The 21,200-nt window shown below is 39.8% G+C and overlaps 1 protein-coding gene across 1 annotated transcript; it reads left to right on the top strand.

Annotated features, from left to right (window-relative positions):
• The first annotated feature begins 909 nt into the window (after nt 1-909).
• Nucleotides 910-20,182, top strand: LOC149319858 (zona pellucida sperm-binding protein 4-like). Its single transcript, XM_089508455.1, is given in 13 exon segments — nt 910-1,120; nt 4,144-4,259; nt 6,155-6,251; nt 6,611-6,760; nt 7,473-7,479; nt 7,902-8,082; nt 9,880-9,977; nt 10,062-10,189; nt 10,838-11,027; nt 11,825-11,972; nt 15,820-15,898; nt 17,359-17,472; nt 19,234-20,182. Coding segments are annotated over 13 exon segments (1,665 nt in total). The 3' UTR covers nt 19,380-20,182.
• Nucleotides 20,183-21,200: the final 1,018 nt, after the last annotated feature.

Here is a 21,200-nt window from a genome sequence, read left to right as displayed (position 1 = left end):
TTGGATGGAAACCCATCCCACTGGTCTTACTTGACAGTAAGCTTATATAGTTTTACTGCCTTATACCCCAGTCCTGTGTAGACTTAGACATATCAAAGCCCCTTGAAAAAACAAGTGATTTAAAGCAGGACTTGGAATCATGTGGCCCTCCAGATGTTGCTAGATGGCAAGTCTCAGGATTTCTCACTACTGGCTATGCTGATTGAAATCCAGCAACATCTGGAGGGTTGCATGATTCCTGCTCAAAAGTTAAAGTATGCCTCTGCACTATGTGCATAGTATCAAACAGCAAGTTGCAGCCAGTTTCCATGGCAAATTTATTTCACTACTCTTGATCTAAAAATGTGCATTAGGTATCATCTATGAAATTATCACAGAACTCTAGTTACATACATTGAAACATAATAGATTGAATATATGTACCTTCGAGTTATTTTCATCATTTACCAAGGAAAATTTGACATTGTTTAGCATTGCATAAGCAGACAACAGAAACCATTGGCTTTTGTGCAAATTGAGACTTTCCCCATTCATCTGGGTTTTTTTTTAACTGACACATATAATTTATTATTATTCTGACCCAGTAAATGAAGAGAAAAGATTTTCAGATGCTGCCTCTTTTATTACCATTTTGAAATTTGTTTATTTTGCTTTGTCAAATATGGATGGATTTAGAAAACTAATTTCAGAACAAATAAAACTGAATAAATGTGGAGCAGGTGCTGTTGGAATTTAAACGTGAGAGAAGCAGAAAGCTGTGAATTGATTTCTTTCTCCTGTTCCCAAGAGGATGATGTAGTCTTACCTGACTCAAAGAAAGCACACACCTCTTTTACTTTTATCCAATCATAATCTAGTTAAGCCTATATAAAGATTTCCTTTGGGTTACATGAAGATTGTGGAGGAAGCATGGCTATAGAAAAATGGTTCTGGGTCTCTACAACAAGAATTTTATTCTGGGTGGTTTCTTGGTCTTTTTCTGTAGTACTGGGTGCACCCAGCAATTTTAAAGACATATCAAAGTTGTGGGGCAATGGTATAGTTTCCTGTGGTAAGGAAAGCTTGCAGTTCACCTTGCCTGCAAGCCAAACAGAGATTATTCCCTTTCTGACTGCTCTGGGTAAGTACCTTTTCTAGAGCAAAATTATTACACAAATTAAGTCTTAGAAGGAAACCAGGGTACTGTTCTTGGGTTTCAGACTACATGGAAACTCTACAGAGGTATGTGTACTTGTAGCTCAAAATAAGAAATCCATTCTTAAAATCCATTCTTAAAATTTCCTTCCTTTGTAATTATATTCAGTTCTACTGGATATGTTTTAAAATCATCTCTTAATACAATTAGTTTACCTCTGCTTCTTTTTCTTTGGTATTTTCCTTCCCTATTAGAGTCTACAGAATTGACTATAATCATTGCTCTAAGCAATGCTTGCATTCCTCACATGCATAGTCTATGCAGACTATAGGATCAAGAAGGTCTGGTTATTATACTAAACAAGGCCCATCCACTGGTATCTTTCACCTTGGTATGATAATTGTGGAACTATTATAAACCACTGATTGTCACTCAAGTGACTGTCCTCTTTGCTTTAACCTGAGCTTGACATTCAAACAGGAAAGCAGAGATAGTGAATCTTTATCTCTGCTCTTAGGAGTTTGTCCTTGGTTCCAGGGCTGTTTCTCTGACAAATGCATACTCATACTTGGGGGGATGTTTTCTGTCTCAGGAATGCACTTGCACACTGTACATGTGTAATGGTCTTGAAAGACTTCTAGCAGTATACAGTAACCAAACCTTAATGTTCACAAGGGATCGAAAACTTACAGGGCTTGTGTGTGTGTGTGGGGGGTGGGTGGGTGGGGGGGAAGAGCTTGGGTTTTAATATAAGAACAAGGCAGGGGAAAGGGTGTGTGTGGATTGAATTGTTGCGATGTAGAAAATGATTTTTGAAATATTAAAAAAAAGAGGAAGGGGGAAAAAAAGAAAAGGTGGAAACACCTTTAAGAGTAACTGGGTTTTTTTTCATATAAGTATTTGTGGATATAAACTCACTTCTTTGGATATGGTAACAAACAATATTAAGGCCTCAGGCATAAAGCATACTTATATAATTGTGGGAGTGGCACAGAATGTGATAGAATCCAGAAAGATGCAATTTATGTCCCTTGCCCTAATGTTTCAAAGGGCTGGGTGAGATGGTCTTCCAGATTTTTACAATGGCTAGATAAAGTTGATATGTGACAGCAATAAATCTGCTTATCAAAAGTTAATTTACATGGTTCAAAATTCTATTTGAGAAGATTCCTTTTGTTATATGTGTAGTAGCTAAGAGTCTCTTATTAATATATGTAATGTAATGTGCCATGAAGGCCTCTTACATCTGTTAATGGATTGGAATTTGTGAATACTGTCAGCCCTCCATATCCATGGATTGTGCATCCATGGATTCAATTATCGATGCCTTGAAAATATATATTCAAAAAATCCAAAAAGGAATCCTTGTTTTTGCTATTTTATATAAAACACACTATTTTACTATGCCATTGTATATTATGGGACTTGAGCATTCACAGATTTTGGTATCCAAAGTGGGCCCTGGAACCAAATGCCAGTGGATATCAAGTGTCCACTGTATAATTCAATCCAGCAGTTTCTCCTAGTCTTCCTTTGTAATTTCCTTGTTCATTGACCACAATTGTATCAAGGAAGATTGAAATGTCCTACAACTGGTTTGGGAATATTGCCATTTCTAATTGCAGACTTGTCCCCATTAATCATTCTGTGTAGCGACTGTCATGTTCGTCCAATGTACCACATGACCACATTACACTCCTATCATGCTGCTATTCCACTTTTACTGCTCTGGCTGCTTCCTGTTGCATTACGAGATTTGTAGTTCAGTGAGATCTAAGAGCTCTCTGGCTGAGAATTCTAAATGCCCCTCCTTAAACTGCATATCCCGGAATGCAACAGGAGGCAGCCAAAGCAGTTTAAATGGAATAGCAGTGCTATAAGAATACAGTGCAGTAATCTAGGTAGAGTGTAGAGGGGCATTGATGGCATATATCACATTGGAGGAAGAACAGGTAAATGTTGTGAGTGATGTTATTGGCCCATGTGATAATTGTTCCCAGGGTGCAGCGGCTTTCTTGTGTAATATAGAAAAACGCGGCTGCCTGACTGCGCGGGCCAGCTGCTGTGCCACCGGGAGCCGGCGCGGCTCCCTGGCCCCACTTTCTTGGTTGGGGCCGTCCTCTGTCCTGATTGGTGGGCTGGGCGGAAGGGCCCACCCCTTCCGCCCGCACCGCTATGTAGGGGCGGAGGAAGCCTCTATGGTGAGGCTTCAGACCTCCAGGGCAGCTCATTGGTTGGGCTGCCCTGGAGGAGGAGCCTCACCATGGGGTGAGGAGGCGGGGCCTTGGCCTATATGTAGGCCATGCGGCCAGGCCCCGCAGCCATTTGCAGCTCGGCTCTCCCACCCACCCTCCGCTTGGGTGCTTGGGGTTTTCTGTCACAACCTGGAGCGGCAGCATAGGCCAGGATCTGGTTGGTTTGGTTACCAGGGCTATGGAGCGCTGGTTTGGGAGTCAATAGGGACCCAGGGGTGAGCTGGGCATGCATTGTGGCCATTGCGGGGGCCACAACATGGTTAAGCCACCTGGTGACTAGGGGCTTTGAGAACAAGAGAGCGCCTGGTGTGATGGCAGCTAGTTGGCATTCCTTAGCCCCTAGGTCATCCCAATGCCTGGCGGTCACCAGGTATGCTGCTTATCGATTAACCGTGTGGTTATTCGATGCTTCAGATCCTGACCTTATGCTTTGTGCCAACCCTTCTGTTCTGGTTTGCTGTTGCTAATAAAGTTGTGGCCTTTCATCCAATTTGGTTTCATGTGGTTTTTTGCACCGGCCTCCCAGGCAAATGCAGAAGAAACAGAACTACACATTTCAGAAGGAATACATAATGTAGGAACAACAAAGACCATGGACTACATTACACTTTTTTAAAAAAAAACCCACACAACTATATGGAGTAAATCTTAAAGGTGACTTATCTGAGGATCAGTAAAGGAAAGATGAAAAATTAAACCCTACAGTCTAAACTTATTGCTGAAAAACCTCAATGGCACTGATTTCTTCCCTAGATCCAGAAGGCCACTCCCGTCCTCTTGTCAATACTGCTTGTGTCTCTGTCTCTTGGAAACAAGAAGGGTCTGTGGTGTTTACTGTCCCTTTTACTGGATGTTTCTTCACCAAAAAGGTAACAACTTAATCTCTTAACACTGGGACACTGATATGTACTTTGTAGGCAAAACTTCTCCATCGCATTGCAACCATACACGGTGTGTGTGTGTGTGTGTGTGTGTGTGTGTGTGTGTGTGTGTGCAGTGATGTACTGAGATGTAAAATTTCCAAAATACTTTGAAGCCATGGGATTGGGGAATAGAACTTCTTGGAAACATTGAAAATAAAAATCAATAGTAGCACCCTATATGTACTGGAAGCCACTTTGTTACTTGGGGAACATAAAATGTTCTGTACAGATTGAACTGGTGTCAAATAATTTAGTGTGTGTGTTTGTGTTTGTGTTTTACAAATGGAGCTACAAGGTCCTGAACTGTAAGGAATCTTTTTTGTTTTTCCAGTTTATGAGAATCACTTGAGAAAACCCCCAGAAATATCAGAACAAATTGCCAACATTAATAAACAAAATTGTTTTGTCTCCTGTAGTGCTCCATAGTCTCAAGCAGACATTAAGTGCTTACTCCCATACTGACACAAATAGAAAAGAAAAGGAAAACATGACCAGGAATAACTGTGTATCTGTGCTACCCAGACAATCTGATGTGAGGATACTAGCACTTTTCCCCTAATGTACCAGGGACAGTGCCATATTTGTGCCCATTGTCTACAACTGCTGTTTCTTTCCTGGAAATTCAATGGAAACTGAAAGCTAATGCATTGCACACCAGTGTACAGACCACCATTTTGGGTAGCATAGCTGTAAGAAGTGTCACATGCAAGTCTACTTGCTACATAGTTGTACAAAATGTTTACTTGCTACATAGTTTTCAAAAATGATGTGGAGGGCTAAAACTTGTCTTAAACATGTTATTCACCATTCTGAAAGAAAATAGTCAATGGTCTAAGTCCTGGGTTTTTCCAGGAAAAATAAAGCTTTTTTGGGGGAAATGTTATACTGCATTTTTCTGTCCCCCCCCCCCCCACCTCAGATCTGCATATCTCTAGTGGTGCACATCTATTTTAATTCTTCTGCAATAATGTATACAAAAGGATATCTATAACAGAAGTTCCTGCTGCATACTACTTGACACTCTAGATTGCATATATTGGTTATGCTAAGGATACATTGTACACTCCAAGACAGATATAGATATCTGAGTCTCTCTGTGTATGCATACACACATATTCATATGTGCACACATATATACAAACACACACATACATTGTTTTTTTGTGGGTTTTTCAGGCTATGTGGCCATGTTGTATAAGAGGTTATTCCTGACATTTCACCAGTATCTGTGCCGACGATCTCTGCAGATGCCAGTCAGGAATAAACTCTTATTGAACATGGCCACATAGCCCAGAAAACCCACAAAAAAAACTATGGCTGCCAGCCATGAAAGCCTTCAACTTCACACACATACATTCATATATGCATGAACTTATGAATGCAAACATGCATGTGCACATGCACACACCTGCATATAACATATGTATTTTTTAAAAGGACATACATCTCAAGGGCTGCCACAAAGAGGTAGGTGCAGGTTTGTTCTATGCTGCTTTAGAGGATAGAACTAGGTTTAATGGTTTTAAGTTAGAGGAGGATAGATTTTGACTGAACATTAGAAGGAATTTCTTGACAGTGAGAATGGTGTAGGAATAGAACCAATTACCTAGAGAGGTGGTGGGGTCTCCTCCTATCGATGTATAACAGATCATTATATGTTGCTACACACTCACAATTACACATTAATACCGTAAAAATGTTTTATATATTGTAACCTTACAAATGTGGCATGTGCTCTTTGGAACAGTACAATAGAAAACATTGTGTGATGTTATGAATATGTAACTTTTGAATGTCTGCTGTCATGACCTGACTAATGGATGCCTTCTTTCATAAAATAGAATGGCAATTTCTTAATGTCTCTCAGGATTGAAAGACAAGATACTCTTGGTAAAGTTCTTCATGAAGAGGTCTTGAAATGCCCAATCCAATTGCCAGGTATATTTCTGGTGTTAATGAAGCTCTAGAGTCTGACTCTGAGAATACTTGGTGTAAAACGGACTGGAGGAAATTTGTCTTGACATGGAACTACAGATTAGGAGGCATGCATTTAACACATTTATGCGTCATGGGCATTACCTGATAGCTGAGACAAATAGAAACAAATAGCATTTTTCGACTATCATAAATCCCTCAAATTCTAAGTGACTTTTTAAAATGTGTACCTTCAGCATTCTGGAATGCACAGTGTAGTAATTACCATAATGCAAAGAGGGTGGGTAGAAGCTCAAGAGCAGAACAAGTATATTTCTAGGCTGATTGAGGATTGTTCCTGACTCTGTGGCCTTCAGCTTTAGATGCTCCAAGCAACAGTGTTTGCCTAGGGATACAAAGACAAGACAGGCTTCCTTGTGGCTCTCAACCAGTGTCACAGGAAGAATGTGAAGAAAAAGGCTGCTGTTATATTCCAGGTGATTCGCACATTCCTTGCTACTATGGAAATACAGGTAAGTTGGGATATGTTCTACAGCTTTTATTGAATTCTGGCTTGTTCTGACACATTTAAGATGTTAGAGAGAGTGAGGGCTGCAACAGACCAACCTGCTTCCTGGTGGCTTGGGGGTATGGTGTTTAGATGCCACATGCCCTCGAGACATCTTGAAGCCACCCAGCTGCCCAGATTTGGGCAGCTTCATGTTGCTCTGGTGGCATGGCATTTACAAGTTGCATGCCACCATAGCCTCACGAAGCTGCCATGGCAGAACAGGAAAAGCTGGCTGAAAAAGGAGTGGATCTTTTCCACTTCTTTTTCTGCTGATTGAGGCCATGGCGTGTGTTTGCTGAGGCCCCAATCCATCTTTGGAAGGGGCAGCCCCTTCTACCTGTCTGTTTCACCCCTGAATTTCTCACATGGAGAACATGCTGTGGCCTCACAACATTAACCCACAGTCCTGTGACATGATTTGCAATAATTAACCACTTTGCAAAACTGTGCAAGACAATGTCTGTCAACCATGGTGTGTTGAGGGCAAAGAACACTGTAGAGTTGAAGCAAATGGAAATAAATTGACTCTTAATGTTGTTGGCCACAAGTTGGAAATAGATGAGGTTAATCTCAATTTCTTTAACGGATAAAAGAATCATTAAAGGATTGTTCTGTGCTTTGGCAATGCTATTCCCATTTGATATAACAAGTAGTGGAAGCTATTATGATGAAAGTTACCCTGCTTTCTTATTGAAGAACTGACTGATCAGAAGATAGAAAGAACAATAATCAGGGCTAACACAAGGAACAAGATCCCCCTGCCCATATCAAGAACCTAACTAAATTAACAGTTGTACCTTACTTCAACATTGGAAATAGGATACCATGGCCCACTATAATGAAGGTCAGCAGACCAGTTTAAGGGGTTCTAGAGACTCTGTGCAACATACACAGAGCTGTCTTCCAAGAAAGGGAAATGGCCAGACAGCTCGGGAGCAATGGACTGGGGCTCTTACTGTTTATGCTAGCATCTGTTGCCTAAGGCAGTTGCACCACTATGATAAAGAGTAGGTCTATTTTCAAGCTTTCTATGAAAGCAACTCACAGAAGCTTTCCAAAATTCCTGGAATTCAATACTAATGTTGTTGACTTTCACTTTTCAGTGACTGCACACCAGATGGTAGCTTCTCAATTGCAGTATCTAGGGATGTGACTCTGCCATCACTAATTCTGGACTCTGTGCATCTTGTCAGTGGACATGGAAGTGGTTGTGTCCCTGTGACAAAAAACAATGTCTTTGTCCTCTACAACTTGCCCCTCTCTGCCTGTGGAACTACTTTTCAGGTACAAATCAATTCAAAATCACCTTCCTTGAAAGCTTCTGAGTTAGGACCTTTGTCTGACTTTGCTGAGCTGCTCTCCATGCAGTCTGTGCCTAGATGCATTAATCAGTGTTAAAAACCTGGGAGGTAAATCTTCATTTGCTTCATTCACACATACAATAATGGAAAACATAGAAAGCTTCTTTTCTGTGGAGTGAAATTTCTACATTTTAGACAAATCTTTGTATCTTAGTACTTTTCTGCAAAAATTGTAGGCATTCACTTTGCACATAGCAATGCATTTTGTACAAAAATTTCATATTGTGTGTGTGTGTGTTTTAAAAAATGTCCTCAGATGTGAGACTTCATGGTAGTTGATTTCTATTTCCGCCCCCCAGTAGGGTGTCTCAACATACTGAGACAACCTTCAAACTGAGGATGACAGAATGTGAAAATATTATTCATATCCTTACCTGAGAATGCTACATGATGAGCACAACAGAAGGACCCTCTCCCACATAGTCAATTTATAGCACAAGCCTTCAGGCATCGATGGAAGAACAAGATGACCCAAGATGCTCAGCTATCTAATGAAAATGGCAGGGCTACAAGGTCCTTCCAAGGCTGAGCAAACATACTGTACTCAAAAGAGATACATGGGTAGGGAAAATGATCTGCTGTATAGGTGAAGCCAATATGGCATTATGTCTTGAGCATTGGACTATAACTCTGGAGAGTTCAAATCCTTGCTCAGCCATGGACCCCCATTGGGGTTACTTGTGGACTACAGAAATAATACATCCTGACACCACTTTAACTGCCATGGTTCAATGGTTTGGAACTCTGGGAATTTTAGTTTGTTAAGGCACTAGAGCTCTCTGACAGAAGGCTAAATGTCTCACAAAACTACATAATTCCATAGCATTGAGCCATGACAGCTAAAGAGGTGTCAAACTGGATTATTTCTGCAGTCTAGATGCAGTCTGGGTGATCTTGGGCAAGTCATGTTTTCTCAGGCTCAGAGGAAAGCAGAGGTAACCCCTGTGAACAATTTTTGCCATAAAGATTTGCCTTTGGGTTGCTATAAGTTGAGAGTGACTTGAAGGCACCCCATGACATCATAGGTGAGGCAGAATGTTGAAGAAAAGGGTAGGTATGGGAGACACTCAGAGTTGGGTCTGCAATGAAAAAAAAATAAAAGTTGTAGGGATGGTTTATGTTTATAGTAGCAGCAGGAGATAAAGTAATCATTTATTTATTGGAAGGATTTACAAATCACTCCTCCACCGACCAGGACACCCAAAATGATGTACAAAAGAAAAAGGGGGGGGGGAGAACATTTCTTAGACATTTCTTCTGGACAATTTGATTATATCTGAATTTGTATGTTACTGTGGGTGTATTTGGCCACTTACCATTCCTTTTGGATGAAGTACATCTTAAAACTTGTTTATGCTGCAGTAATTTCTTATAAACAAGTGGTCAGTGGTGAATTGAATATTACCCCCCCCCCCACGCTTTCGTTTTCCCTTTCACTGTGGGAACAGTTATCATATGAGCTACTATTGTCTTCATTTTATGGCTCAAGATGACCACAAAGCAGCTTTACAGATGAAAATGGAAAGGCTGCTGAGATTTTAAAAACCACAGAAAGTTAGCAATTGATAAAGAGCCTCTAATTAAAGATGTGGTCTCATTATTTAGAAATATTCCATGGTTTAGAAATATTTAACATTCTTTGGCTTTTATCTGCATGCAGGAGGAAGCAGGGAAACTAAACTGGATTAATTCAAACTAATCTGTGTTTGAAATAAAACAGGGAGCTGACAATCAAGACATATATGCCAATGAGCTGGTAGCACACCATGATGTTCAAAATTGGAATATGGGATCCATCACATGAGAGAGCACCTTCAGGTAATGGTATCTCAAACACTCACAGATGTCCTCCTTTCTGGTGCAAATATGTAACCCTATTATTATTTTTTTACCATTCACTAGGATATATGTCAGTTGCAGATATTCAGCAGGTGGTTTCCTTCCATTCACAGTACAAGTGTTTACACTGCCACCACCACCTTCAGTCACTCAGTATGGTCCACTAAATCTTGAGCTAAGAATTGCCATTGGTAAGTGGTATTATGTCCATAAACTACAGTCCTGTGGCTTCTATGGCTCTTGACACAACTATTTTTTCATCAGCATTTGTATTAGGAAATATCAGCCACTATTCAGTAACTGCTTGTATGGATGTGAGGGACAGTATAAATATACAAAACTGTGTGACTGTTTGCAAAGACTGAACTAAAACTGAAAGGGACTAAAAAAGAGAGAGGCTGAAATCCTGTTGGTTAGTCTAAATCAGAGTTTATTCCTCTAGTCAGGTCAAATGACAAGATTTAGACCATGGGGCTTGTTCAGAATAATTGCAGATACAATAAAGTAGAACAATTAATGGTGCAGAATTAAAATGTCATTGGTTCTGATGTCTTCTCCCACCTGGGAAAATCCAATGCAGGGGTTGTTGTGGCCACGAGAATATACTGAAAGGAAGTCTAATTACACTTCTAGGCCATGGCAGACCAACTCTTAGAGTTAGGAATGGTCATCTTGTGCAGACAATCTGCTTACAGTTATGTGGCAAAAGGGATATCTTGAGAGCTTATGGATAAACCTGTACATTCTTTATTGCTTCTAGTATTATGATTTTTAATGAGCAACTTAATATTTTTTAGTAATTAAATACAACCTCTTAGACTATTCTTTTTAAAATGCAGACCAATACTACAGGGAATATTATACCAGCAGGGATAACCCTATAGTGAAAGTCTTGAAGGATCCTGTTTATCTGGAGGTACGGGTCCTGCAACGAACAGACCCAAACCTTGTGTTGCTTCTCCATGAATGCTGGGCTACACCAAGTGCTAACTCTTTGCAGCACCCCCAGTGGCCTATCTTGATAAAGAGGTAAGACTCTGAAGAGTTGGGAGTTTCTCTTCATCCCACCACTCTTAGTCTCATCTGGAGTAATGGCACAGGAGAGAGCCTTCTCAGTGGCTGCGGCTAACCTATGGAACTCCATCCTAAGGAAAGCTCACTTTCCCCAAACCACCACTCTCTTTTTGCCAGAAGGCAAAGACCTTCTTATTTAAACAGATCTTCACCCTTCAACTGGTTGGGGCAGAGGGATGTGCAAGAGGTATGCTGTCTCATCGGTTGCTCCTAAACTTTGGAATGACCTGCCAGAGGAGATCCATCACATTACAACTCTTGATGCCTTCAAGAAGGCTGTTAAGACTGATCTCTTCCTGTGGACATTCCCAGATTGATAAACAGGCTATCCCATTGTCCCACAACTGTGGTTGCTTATTCATCCCACAATGCCTCATTTTAAAGAGAGTTAGTTTTAGACTGATTTTTAGTAATTTGATTGTATTTTATGATGTTTGTAGTTTTTAATGGGGGGGGGGGTTAGGGATTATGTTAATTATTGTACTGTGATATTTTATCAGGGAGAGGAGGGCTAAAAATAAATTCATTATTACTATTATTATTCAAATAAACATAATATCTGCTTAATATGTTTCTAACAGATTTAATTGGATTGTTTTTCCTTTTGCACCACATGTTGTTCTTGCTCATTTAAACAGTACTGTAAGGTGTGTTGGGTCTCATATTGGGGAAATGTTGGACATATATCAAAGGATTACATTCAAGCCTACTGAAGAGCTTTTGCCTTACTGCATCAGATATTTGTCTTGCAGATGTCCATATGGGGGAGACAACTACCAGACTCAGTTTGTATCTATTGGAACAGATTCAGGGCTACAGTTTCCTTCTCATTACCAACGCTTTGTCATAAGTACTTTCACCTTTGTGGACTCTACTTTGCAAAAAGCACTCACTGGACCAGTAAGTTCTGAGCAATTGTAATGGCTTTACATGAGAATAATCTAGGCTGTGTGTGTGTGTTTTCACACTTGGTGGGAGGAGGTTAAGCATGTGACCACAGGAGAAATGTTCATTGCCAGATTAGATCACCCCACATCTTAATCTAGAACAGGTGGATCATTAAGGCAGTTTTAGTACTTCCACTGCTGGTTAATAATAAAAGCCCAGTACAGATGGGTGGGAAGCGCCATAACCAGGCTGAAATTAGGGTTTGGGAGCGCGCAGCAACCGCACGCTCCCAAACCCTAGCATGCAGCAGTGGTGTCATGATGGTGGCTGATAATCACTGACTATACTTATACATATGGGATACAACTTGGATGCACCATTACACTAGTTCAGTTCTTCCCCAAGGGATGTGTTTTAAAAGGTGACACCGGGGGACACCTGTTTGATGCCATGACTGTTGGTTTCTAGGGTCCTTTGGGAGTTTCATGTGTTCCCCTGTGCTATTTAACATTTACATGAAACTACTTGCAAAGGTCATTCATCATTTTTTTTTTGCCAATTACACCTGTCTGGTCCACTTCTAAACCGATCTGATATCAGTAATGGATTAGATGAGGGAAAATAAATTGAAAGTTAATCCAGACAAGAAAGAAGTACCCTTGATCAGCTGAATATCAGAGCATTAATAAATATTGCTGGCTGGGCTGTTCACAGGGAGCATGTAATTCCCCTATTATAACAGCTTCACTGGTTACCAGTTCATTTTTGGACACAATTCAAAGTAATGCTTTAAATGCTCTATATAATTTTGGCCAAGGCTATTTGAAACACACTACTTTTGCACACAACCCTAATGGGGTTTTGAGGCTTACAGGAAAGGTTCTTTTCTCTTTCCCACTATCTTCAGAGATAGATCTGGTGAAACCTTCTAGGTGGCAGACTATGGAACTCTCAAGGAAGGCTGGATCAGTCTGTTCCCTGTTGTCTTTCTGCTGGTATATACAGATTTTTCTGTCTAGTAGCTATGTAAAACTTCACTTATTTCATTATTGCAAGTATGAAATTGCAGATTCCCCCCAAGGAGAATGCAAAAGTTTCTGAACAAATCTGAAGCATTACTTGTTCATTGGGATTTCGGGGGGGGGGGGGGGGGGTAGGGGTGAAGAGTGATATTTTTGCTCAAAATAACATAAATAAATAAATAAATTTTTTATTTATATACCGCCCTTCCATCAGATCAGGGCGGTTTACAGCAATTAAAATACAGTGGACATGATTTTCTCAAGCAGAAAAATAGGCATGTTGTGCAAAATACACTGTTTTCTATACAAAAACCCTGTTGCACTGATCATTCAGGCATTTTCTGTGCAGGAATGACTGTACAAAGTGAACAAATTTTATACAATATTTGTGAAACTGATGTATTTTGTGTGAACACACAATCTAGTGGGGAAAAACATGTAGTTCTTCTGCATATGTGTTCTATGTAAAATTAAAAAAAATAGATGGAAGACAAAATACTTGTTTCCTGCCCAGGGAAAATCATATGTGTTTTGTATAAATGAGTTTTCCCTGAAGTGCAAAGAATCTTACAGCTGGTCTCCTTTTCCTTGGCAGGGTGTCTTGAGTGTCAAAACACCTTTTTTCATAGAAGATGTAAATATTAATGAACATTTTTCACACTCCTACTATTTAGGCAGGCTTTCAGCAACTGACTGCTTACTGTAGACAAGGGTTTTAATGGATGTGCTGAATTACTTAATGTTATTTTGGTACATTTAAGACAAATTAAGTTTATATATTTTAATCAATTGTTTTAATGATTACAAGTTACGTTGATTTTATTGGCACTTGTTTTTAATAACATTAAAAGCTGTCTTCTATCCCAGTTCTGGGAAAAGGGCAGAACACAAATCAAAACAATAAATTTAAAGGAAGTAATTCAACTGATTCTGTCATTCTGTTATTCTAACCTGTGCTGGAAGGGGGTCACACTCACTTTCACTAAGTGTTCAGAGTTTCACTAAGGTTCAGAGTTTGGAGACCTAGGTTTCTGTAGTGGCCAGGAGTGCTTTTGAGGGTAGAGTTCCAACTTCAGCCTTACCTGGAGATATATGATCTCTCCATGATTCTTTTATATCCCATTTATACTGTTTTGACATTCTATACTAACCTTTAAAATGTATTAAGAAACTATACCTGATCCAAAATGGTTTGATCAGACTGTTGCCACTTAGGCTAATAATATAATAGCTTTACTGGTTACTACTAGTTGGTTTCCAGTCAAATTTAAAGTGCTGGTTGTAGCCTATGAAACCCTTTAACTTGTGTCCAGGCCTATCTGAAATTAGTGTTATCTGATGTTAGTGTTCCTGTTCCTAAAAATATTTGGCTCATTTGTGATTTAAGGCAGGTTCAATGGAAATAACAAAGGGCTTTCTTGGTGGACACAACATGTTCTGGATTCCTTGATGTAGGAGGTTACGCTAGGCCACTCATTTTGTTATTGTCCTTCTGTTGATAGGCAAAGACCTCTTCATTCTGACAGTCTTCTGCAATTTAATTTGGGTTCCTGCAAAACAGAATTAACTGGTTGAGTGTATGGCATCTTTTTAACAGTAGCACCATAGCTGAATTTAACTACAAGCAGCCTACAATATCTATGGATTCTTCATCCATGGCTTCAGTCATCCATTGCTTGAAAAAATAAAATAAAATATAAATTTCAAAAAGCAAACCTTGATTTTGCTATTTTACACAAGAGACACAATTTTGCTAGTTCAATGAATGTAATGGGAGTTTAGCATCCATGGGTTTTGGTATCCATGTGCAGTAAGCTGGAACCAAATGCCAGTGGATACCAAGGGCCCATTGTATTTGAGAAATTATTTATTTGAATTCTGTTAATTAGTTACCTTCAGTGCTGTTTTTGGTAGGAAGGTAGATACAAATCTAGCTAAACAAAATGTGGTGCCTTTGTGCCTGTATATACTGTTTTGTCCAACCATCATTACTAGAACTTTTATTATTGAACACAAGCTCTCTTTCCCTCTAATAACATTCTAACTAGATGGGATAAATCATCTTAGATCAACAATAATTTTTAGACAGGGTAGAGGCATAGACTATTTTAATGCTTGGAATGTAAGTGTTGTGTAATTTTTCTGCTTAATACAACAGTGCAGCCTTTTTTTCCAATAGTAATTCAAAAAGATGGAGGAAGCTCTTCTTTCTGAACTATTGAATGTCATGTAGTTGATGCAGTTGCAGAGCCCATTTAAGGAACAGGGAGATGAGGTTGAGGCAAGTTTTCTCTATGACAGAATGAGTGCTTAGGGGATAGAAGTAAGGGGTATTTTATTTATTATTAACAGCATACCTCAAGGAGATGTGCTTTCTTGGAGACTTCAAAATAGTAGCAAATATGCTGGGTGAGTTAAGATGGTTATTGTTCCATATAAGGCTCACAGATCATGTTTCTGTCCCACCTTAAAAATGTCCAGTTTTTCACACTTGAGCTGCTTGCCCTGAAACAGCTCTTGACAGCAAAGTGTTAATAGCCAGGTAATGATGTTTTCACTGGAATGAAATATTTTATGGTCCTGTTCTGCAGACAACAGACCTCTGAACTTGAGAGAGACAAAATCCACAGAAGGAAGTGAAGGAATTCTGAAGGCTACTTGGCCCAAAGGGTTTGAACTTCTCACACAAAAGTGTGTCAAAAACCACAACAAGCAGAATGTGGTTGGTATGGCTGAGGAGGGCTTCTGGTGGGTCAAGTGGTAACATGAAGAACAACTGTATTTGACTTGTAGTCTAACAGATAATGCTATTAGTTCGATGGACTTTATTTTACCAGGTATACTTCCACTGTAGTGCTGCTGCCTGTATTCCATCAGAAATGGAATCCTGCATGCTTCACTGTCCTGGGGTGAGAGGTAATAGTTTCCTCATCATTTAGATGTCATTTTTTTCTTTTCCAGAGCTGTTAAAGTGAAGAGTAGAGTTTCTTGGTTTCATAACTATGCAATGGCTTACCTTCTAACAGTCTTATGTAATTTCCACTATTAGTGCTGAAGCAGTGACAAAGAAATCATAAGCAAAGAAGGTCTTGTAGAAAACAAAGTTCATGAAGAACATTGGGACATATCAAAAAATGCTTACTACTTAGAGCTGACACCTTGCCTCCTTACAGCCTGAACTCAGATGGTCCTGTTGCATTATGAAAGGGGTCATTATGGGAATGGGAGGCGGCATAGAACGGATTTTACCACACAGGAGTTCCCATCCATTCTGGATGCATTCCCTAGGGGCCTATTTTCGGGAACTGTTTAGAAGCGTTCCCAAAAATCAGCCTCCTGGGACACATCCGGAACAGAATAGGAATTTCTGGCAGCGGCGGCAGAGGTGGCATTTTCCTGTGTGGTAAAATTCGTTCTATGCTGCCTCCCATTCCCATAATGACCCCTTTTGTAATGCAACACGCCCATTCCAGGGCCTGTACGATAAGCTTCCTTGTTATCCTTCCAGTGCAATGAACTTAGAGGGCTGCCATGGAGACAAAGTACATAAGACTTCCTCTTGTCAAGAAGCAGTTGGGCTACTGTTCAAGAAAAAATGTACTTACTATCTTGTAGCTAAATTTCCTTTCCAGTTCTACTTAACAAGGCAATGTGAAAATGCTTGTGGGGGTGTATGTGAAAGATTCATATGCTATTTTCCAGGAAAAATACCCTTGTTCTAATGACTTCTAGGTATTATCTTGTTTGAGGCTAGTAATCTTTGTTTTTTCTTTTACTATATTGCACCTCCATGGGAGTTGCTACTTGATAGGAATGCATTACTGTTTACCAAACCAGTTTCTGACCTGGGTTGGATATAGAACAGTATCATAATTTGAGAATATTGTAGTCTAGTCCATGTAAGATGGCTGAGATCAACTAGCATCCATAAAGTTAGTGATGCTCTGAAGAACAATTTGTTCTGCACAAATTTTCAAGGTGTGCCATCTATCAGATATAGAGCTAGATAAAGTTGCAGTGGGCTGTAAGGTAGTCTGGGGATGATGAGGTAATACATGGACAGTCCCCATGAAACATCATGAAAATACATTTGAGAATGACAATCTAGTTAAAATTAACTCCAGAAATAAGTAGAATATTTGCATCATGCCTAATACTGGGGGATGTTCCCTTATTACAGCACCTCATTCTTTATGCAAGTACCCTTGAAAGATACATTTTATATTTTATTTAGCATCTAGCAGTTCCTAGAAAGCTAGAGACTTCCTGAAGATTTGCCATTGATAACTTGGTGGAGGCTGAAATCTAAAAGATGGGATAGGATTAGCAGGGAGATGGGTATTAAAAGCTACATGCTAACCTATCTCATCAAATAGCCAGGAGAACACCTGAGGACCAGGTCCTGCAGAGCATCCCAAAGAGTCTAGTGACAGCAGAAGGATCAATAGATTTCCAGATGAGCAAAGAGCAAGACAACACTGAGCAGAAAGGTAATGGTTGAAGTGTTATACGACTGAGTATGAATTTCTATCAAGCATAAAGGCATTTTCATGGTGCACACTGAAACACTTGGTCCTATTCTTCCTTTTGGGAGAGAATATCATGTTCTGTACACAACATGATCTTCAATTATAATATAGAATTAATTTTGAAAAATGCTGAAACTGTTTAGGATCTTTATGAATTCAGAACTAAGGAATATTTGAAGTTGAAGGGTTTCATGGTCGGCATCCATAGTTTGTTGTGGGTTTTTCAGGCTATGTGGCCATGTTCTAGAAGAGTTTATTGCTGATGTCTCACCAGCATCTGTGGCTGGCATCTTTAGAGAATGCTGGCATGGAAGTGAGTGGGATACACACACACACACACACACACACACACACACACACTGTGTGACCCTGGGTTGGGAAGAGCGGTTTCCATGTTAATCTGTGTATTGTTCTGTTCTTGAATGGCAAGGCCTCAGGGTAGGAGGATATGCAAAGAGGATTTGTGTCAGTTCAATTAGAGATCCATTGTTTGCTGGGAAAACCCCTGACCCTGGGTGGTTTTCATTTGCATTTGCTGGGTCTTCATTTTAGTGTTTTTCAGGACTGGTAACCAAATTTTGCTAACTTTAAGGGTTTCTTCTTTCCCGTTGAAGTTGTCCAGGTGCTTGTGGAATTCAATGGCTTCCCTGTACATTCGGACCTGATAGTTGTTGGCATGGTCCAGAATTTCAGTGTTGGTTTATAATGTGTACTGCTGCTGCTAATTTTATTGGCTGACCCAGTCTTCAGTGTCTTTCATGTTCCATGGAAATGCAAATGAAAACCATTCATGGGCAGGGTTTTCCCCAGCAAACAATGGATCTCTAATTAAATAGAAAAAACCAACAAGAAATTAAGGAATATTTGTACTGCTGTCCTTTCTGGCTATTTAGTATTGTACCCCTCTATTGTTCATAAGAAGAACTACAGAACAAATAAGATGGGGTGTTTAATCTTCAGCAAAGAGCCTATAATAAAATATATAAGCCTATGCTTTCCCATCTGTAACAGTAACATTCATGACTAAGGGGCTGTACAAACAGCCTCTAAGGGGCAGCGTGTAGACACCACTTTCCTGACTAGATCAGGGCCATGGCAATCTCACACCACAGCCCTGATCCAGCCTCTGGAGGGTGCAAACAGGAGCTGCAAAAAGCAGCTCCTTGTTGCGCCCTCTAAAGGGCGCCATAGCCACAGCAGTGTAGCTGTATGGCATCACTTTGGTGCTGTGTCATCTGGAGTGGCGCACAGCTTCATGGTGACCTGGTGGCATCATCAAGGGCATGCTTCATCTGGACATGATGCCTTGACTCAGCCCCAGGCCGCCACAAAGTGCTGGTCTGTACAGGGCCTGAGTCTTTACAGGTAAGCTTCAAGCAATCTTGTGACAGAAGCACATGAATGCATAAGTTATTTCTGGCATGTGCTTTGTGAATGATTAGTGACCATGAAAGTTTGTGTAGATCTACCAGTTTGTCTTCCCTTCTTTTATGAAATATGAAACATCTGATAGATTGAATCTATGACAGCTGCTGCTACAAACATCTTTCAAAGGTGCTACAATTTCCTACTGCATAAGTGTGGAGATTGCTAATGGTGGGCAAAGTGATGTATGGGAAGCTACATAGTTTGAGAAGGATGTAAGCTGCTGCATAAAAGTATCTTTCATATAGGTGACCAAGCTGAAAACAAATGAATGAAAATTGGTAACTTCTTTTGCAGGTTCTCATTGGATTAGTCCGCTGTTGTCCAAAGAATGGGAAAGAGCACTTGTAGTTGCTGTGGGAGCACTCTCTGTTGCACTGGCTTTAGTAGGACTAAAAAAATACTGGAAAAGACCACAACTACAGCAGGACAACAGTCAATAATAAATAACCAGAACTGGGAATTGCACTAGCTCTGTACTTGAGTAATATCCTAAATACTAGCTACTTAAAAATATCCTGACCTTTCCTTTATCAAAATACTATATGTTGCCATGACAACAAAGAAAATAACACAGGTCACATATCTGCTGGAAAAAGACTGTCTTCATCAAGTCCACAAATGACCAAAGTTGGTCCTAGTTTAGTTTCTAGCAGAAGAAAAATCCACAAAGTTTGTGTAACAATACGTTGAAGAATACATACATAAGAAGTCCAAGAAACAGTAACAAGCAATTATAGAAACCTGGACGCTATAGGGTGAAAAGTACTTTGAGAAAAGTGAGTCTGGGGAAGAGAGAAAATCAGAGCCTCCTATAAGGAACATACAATAGAAAAAAATTAACAGAATGACTGTACACATACTGCCTGTGGATTGGAAAAATATTGATATTTGAGAGAAGAAAAGTCATTGAATCAGAAAACTTGGATCAATTGTAGTAAAGCACGCTATTCCAGTCACCAGATAATATAACTCCTAAGCTGTTTTTTTTCTCTACATGAGAACCAGAGAAGTATGAGGCAAAATCAAACTTTTTTGTTGACTCACAATCCTTCCTGCAAAGTACCGTGACTGGAAAGCCCTAATAAAATGTTACCTCTGATTAGAATATTAACTTATCAAATTGTTCAGCTCTACACCCCCCACAAACTGGAAACTAACAGAAATAAATTTAAAAAACCTGTTTTTTTAAAGGGGGGTGGACACTGTCTTTCTGGACTCTAAACTACCCTTGGTGTTTAAAAAATAAGTTTGTTTTAACCTTTAGAAGCCCCAGAACCCAGAACTGCCTGATGCAGGGTGGGCTCTCACATTCTTAAATGACAATAGTACTGTATTGATGAAAGGTCTGAGGCTTTATAAGGTGCCTCAAAAGAAAAAAAAAAGTTACACCAAGCCTGTGTTCTAACTAAGAAACTATTTGATTTAGATCTCATTCAGACTGGAAAAAGGCCCTAGGATTTAGTAGGAGTTGTTACTGTACTTAATGAGGGCTATTAAACATATCTATTTGATATGCCTCCTATTCTGGCCTATTTTTTGTGATCGTCTGGGAGTAGCAATGACTTTTTGAACCCCCAGGATGGAGTGCCTCCTCTATTCTGGAAGTTTGATACAGGGGATTATAAATTCCTACATCTGCATCCATTGTCTCAGCTTCTGGGAAGTCCTACTGACTGAATAGTTGTTGAAAATAGTTGCTACTTTTTTCCATGGAAATTTTCCAATGACCTGCCTTCTTCCAGTACATTTCCACTTACCAGGTTGAATACATACTTTGTGTTGCACTGCAGTTATGGTATTTTCATTTGTTTATCTTCAACAAGGGTGGGCAAATGTGGATGAATAGCAGGGTGCATTAGTTCTCCAGGAGATCTTGGAGGGCTGAATCACCCCATCACATGCACTCCCATAAAAATAAAAAAAAATAAAAAATAGGAGTGCTCCAAAACATACTGTAAAGGCCATGGGGCATGTTTGATGGTGTTCTTGGGCCCCTTGAGGGTATTTTAAGTTACTCTTGGCTTAAAATGTCCCATGGCCTTTACAGTGTGTTTTGGAGAATTCCTATTTTCCCCCTTTTTTCTGGGAATGGATGTCATGGGGTGATTCTGCCCTCTAAGATCTCCTGGAGAGATCATTTACGGTGGGACCTTGTTATCTGGTGGGGTTTGATTCCAGGATCCCCCGTGGATAACAACATCTGTGGATACTCAAGTCCCATTAAATATAATGGCACAGCAAAATGATGTCCCTTATATCAA

This window comes from Sceloporus occidentalis, unplaced genomic scaffold (genome assembly GCF_023333645.1).
Source record: "Sceloporus occidentalis isolate IW3139 unplaced genomic scaffold, rSceOcc1.0.p SCAF_2, whole genome shotgun sequence".
NCBI classification, from domain to species: domain Eukaryota; kingdom Metazoa; phylum Chordata; class Lepidosauria; order Squamata; family Phrynosomatidae; genus Sceloporus; species Sceloporus occidentalis.
This window is presented reverse-complemented; position numbering and strand designations above follow the sequence as displayed.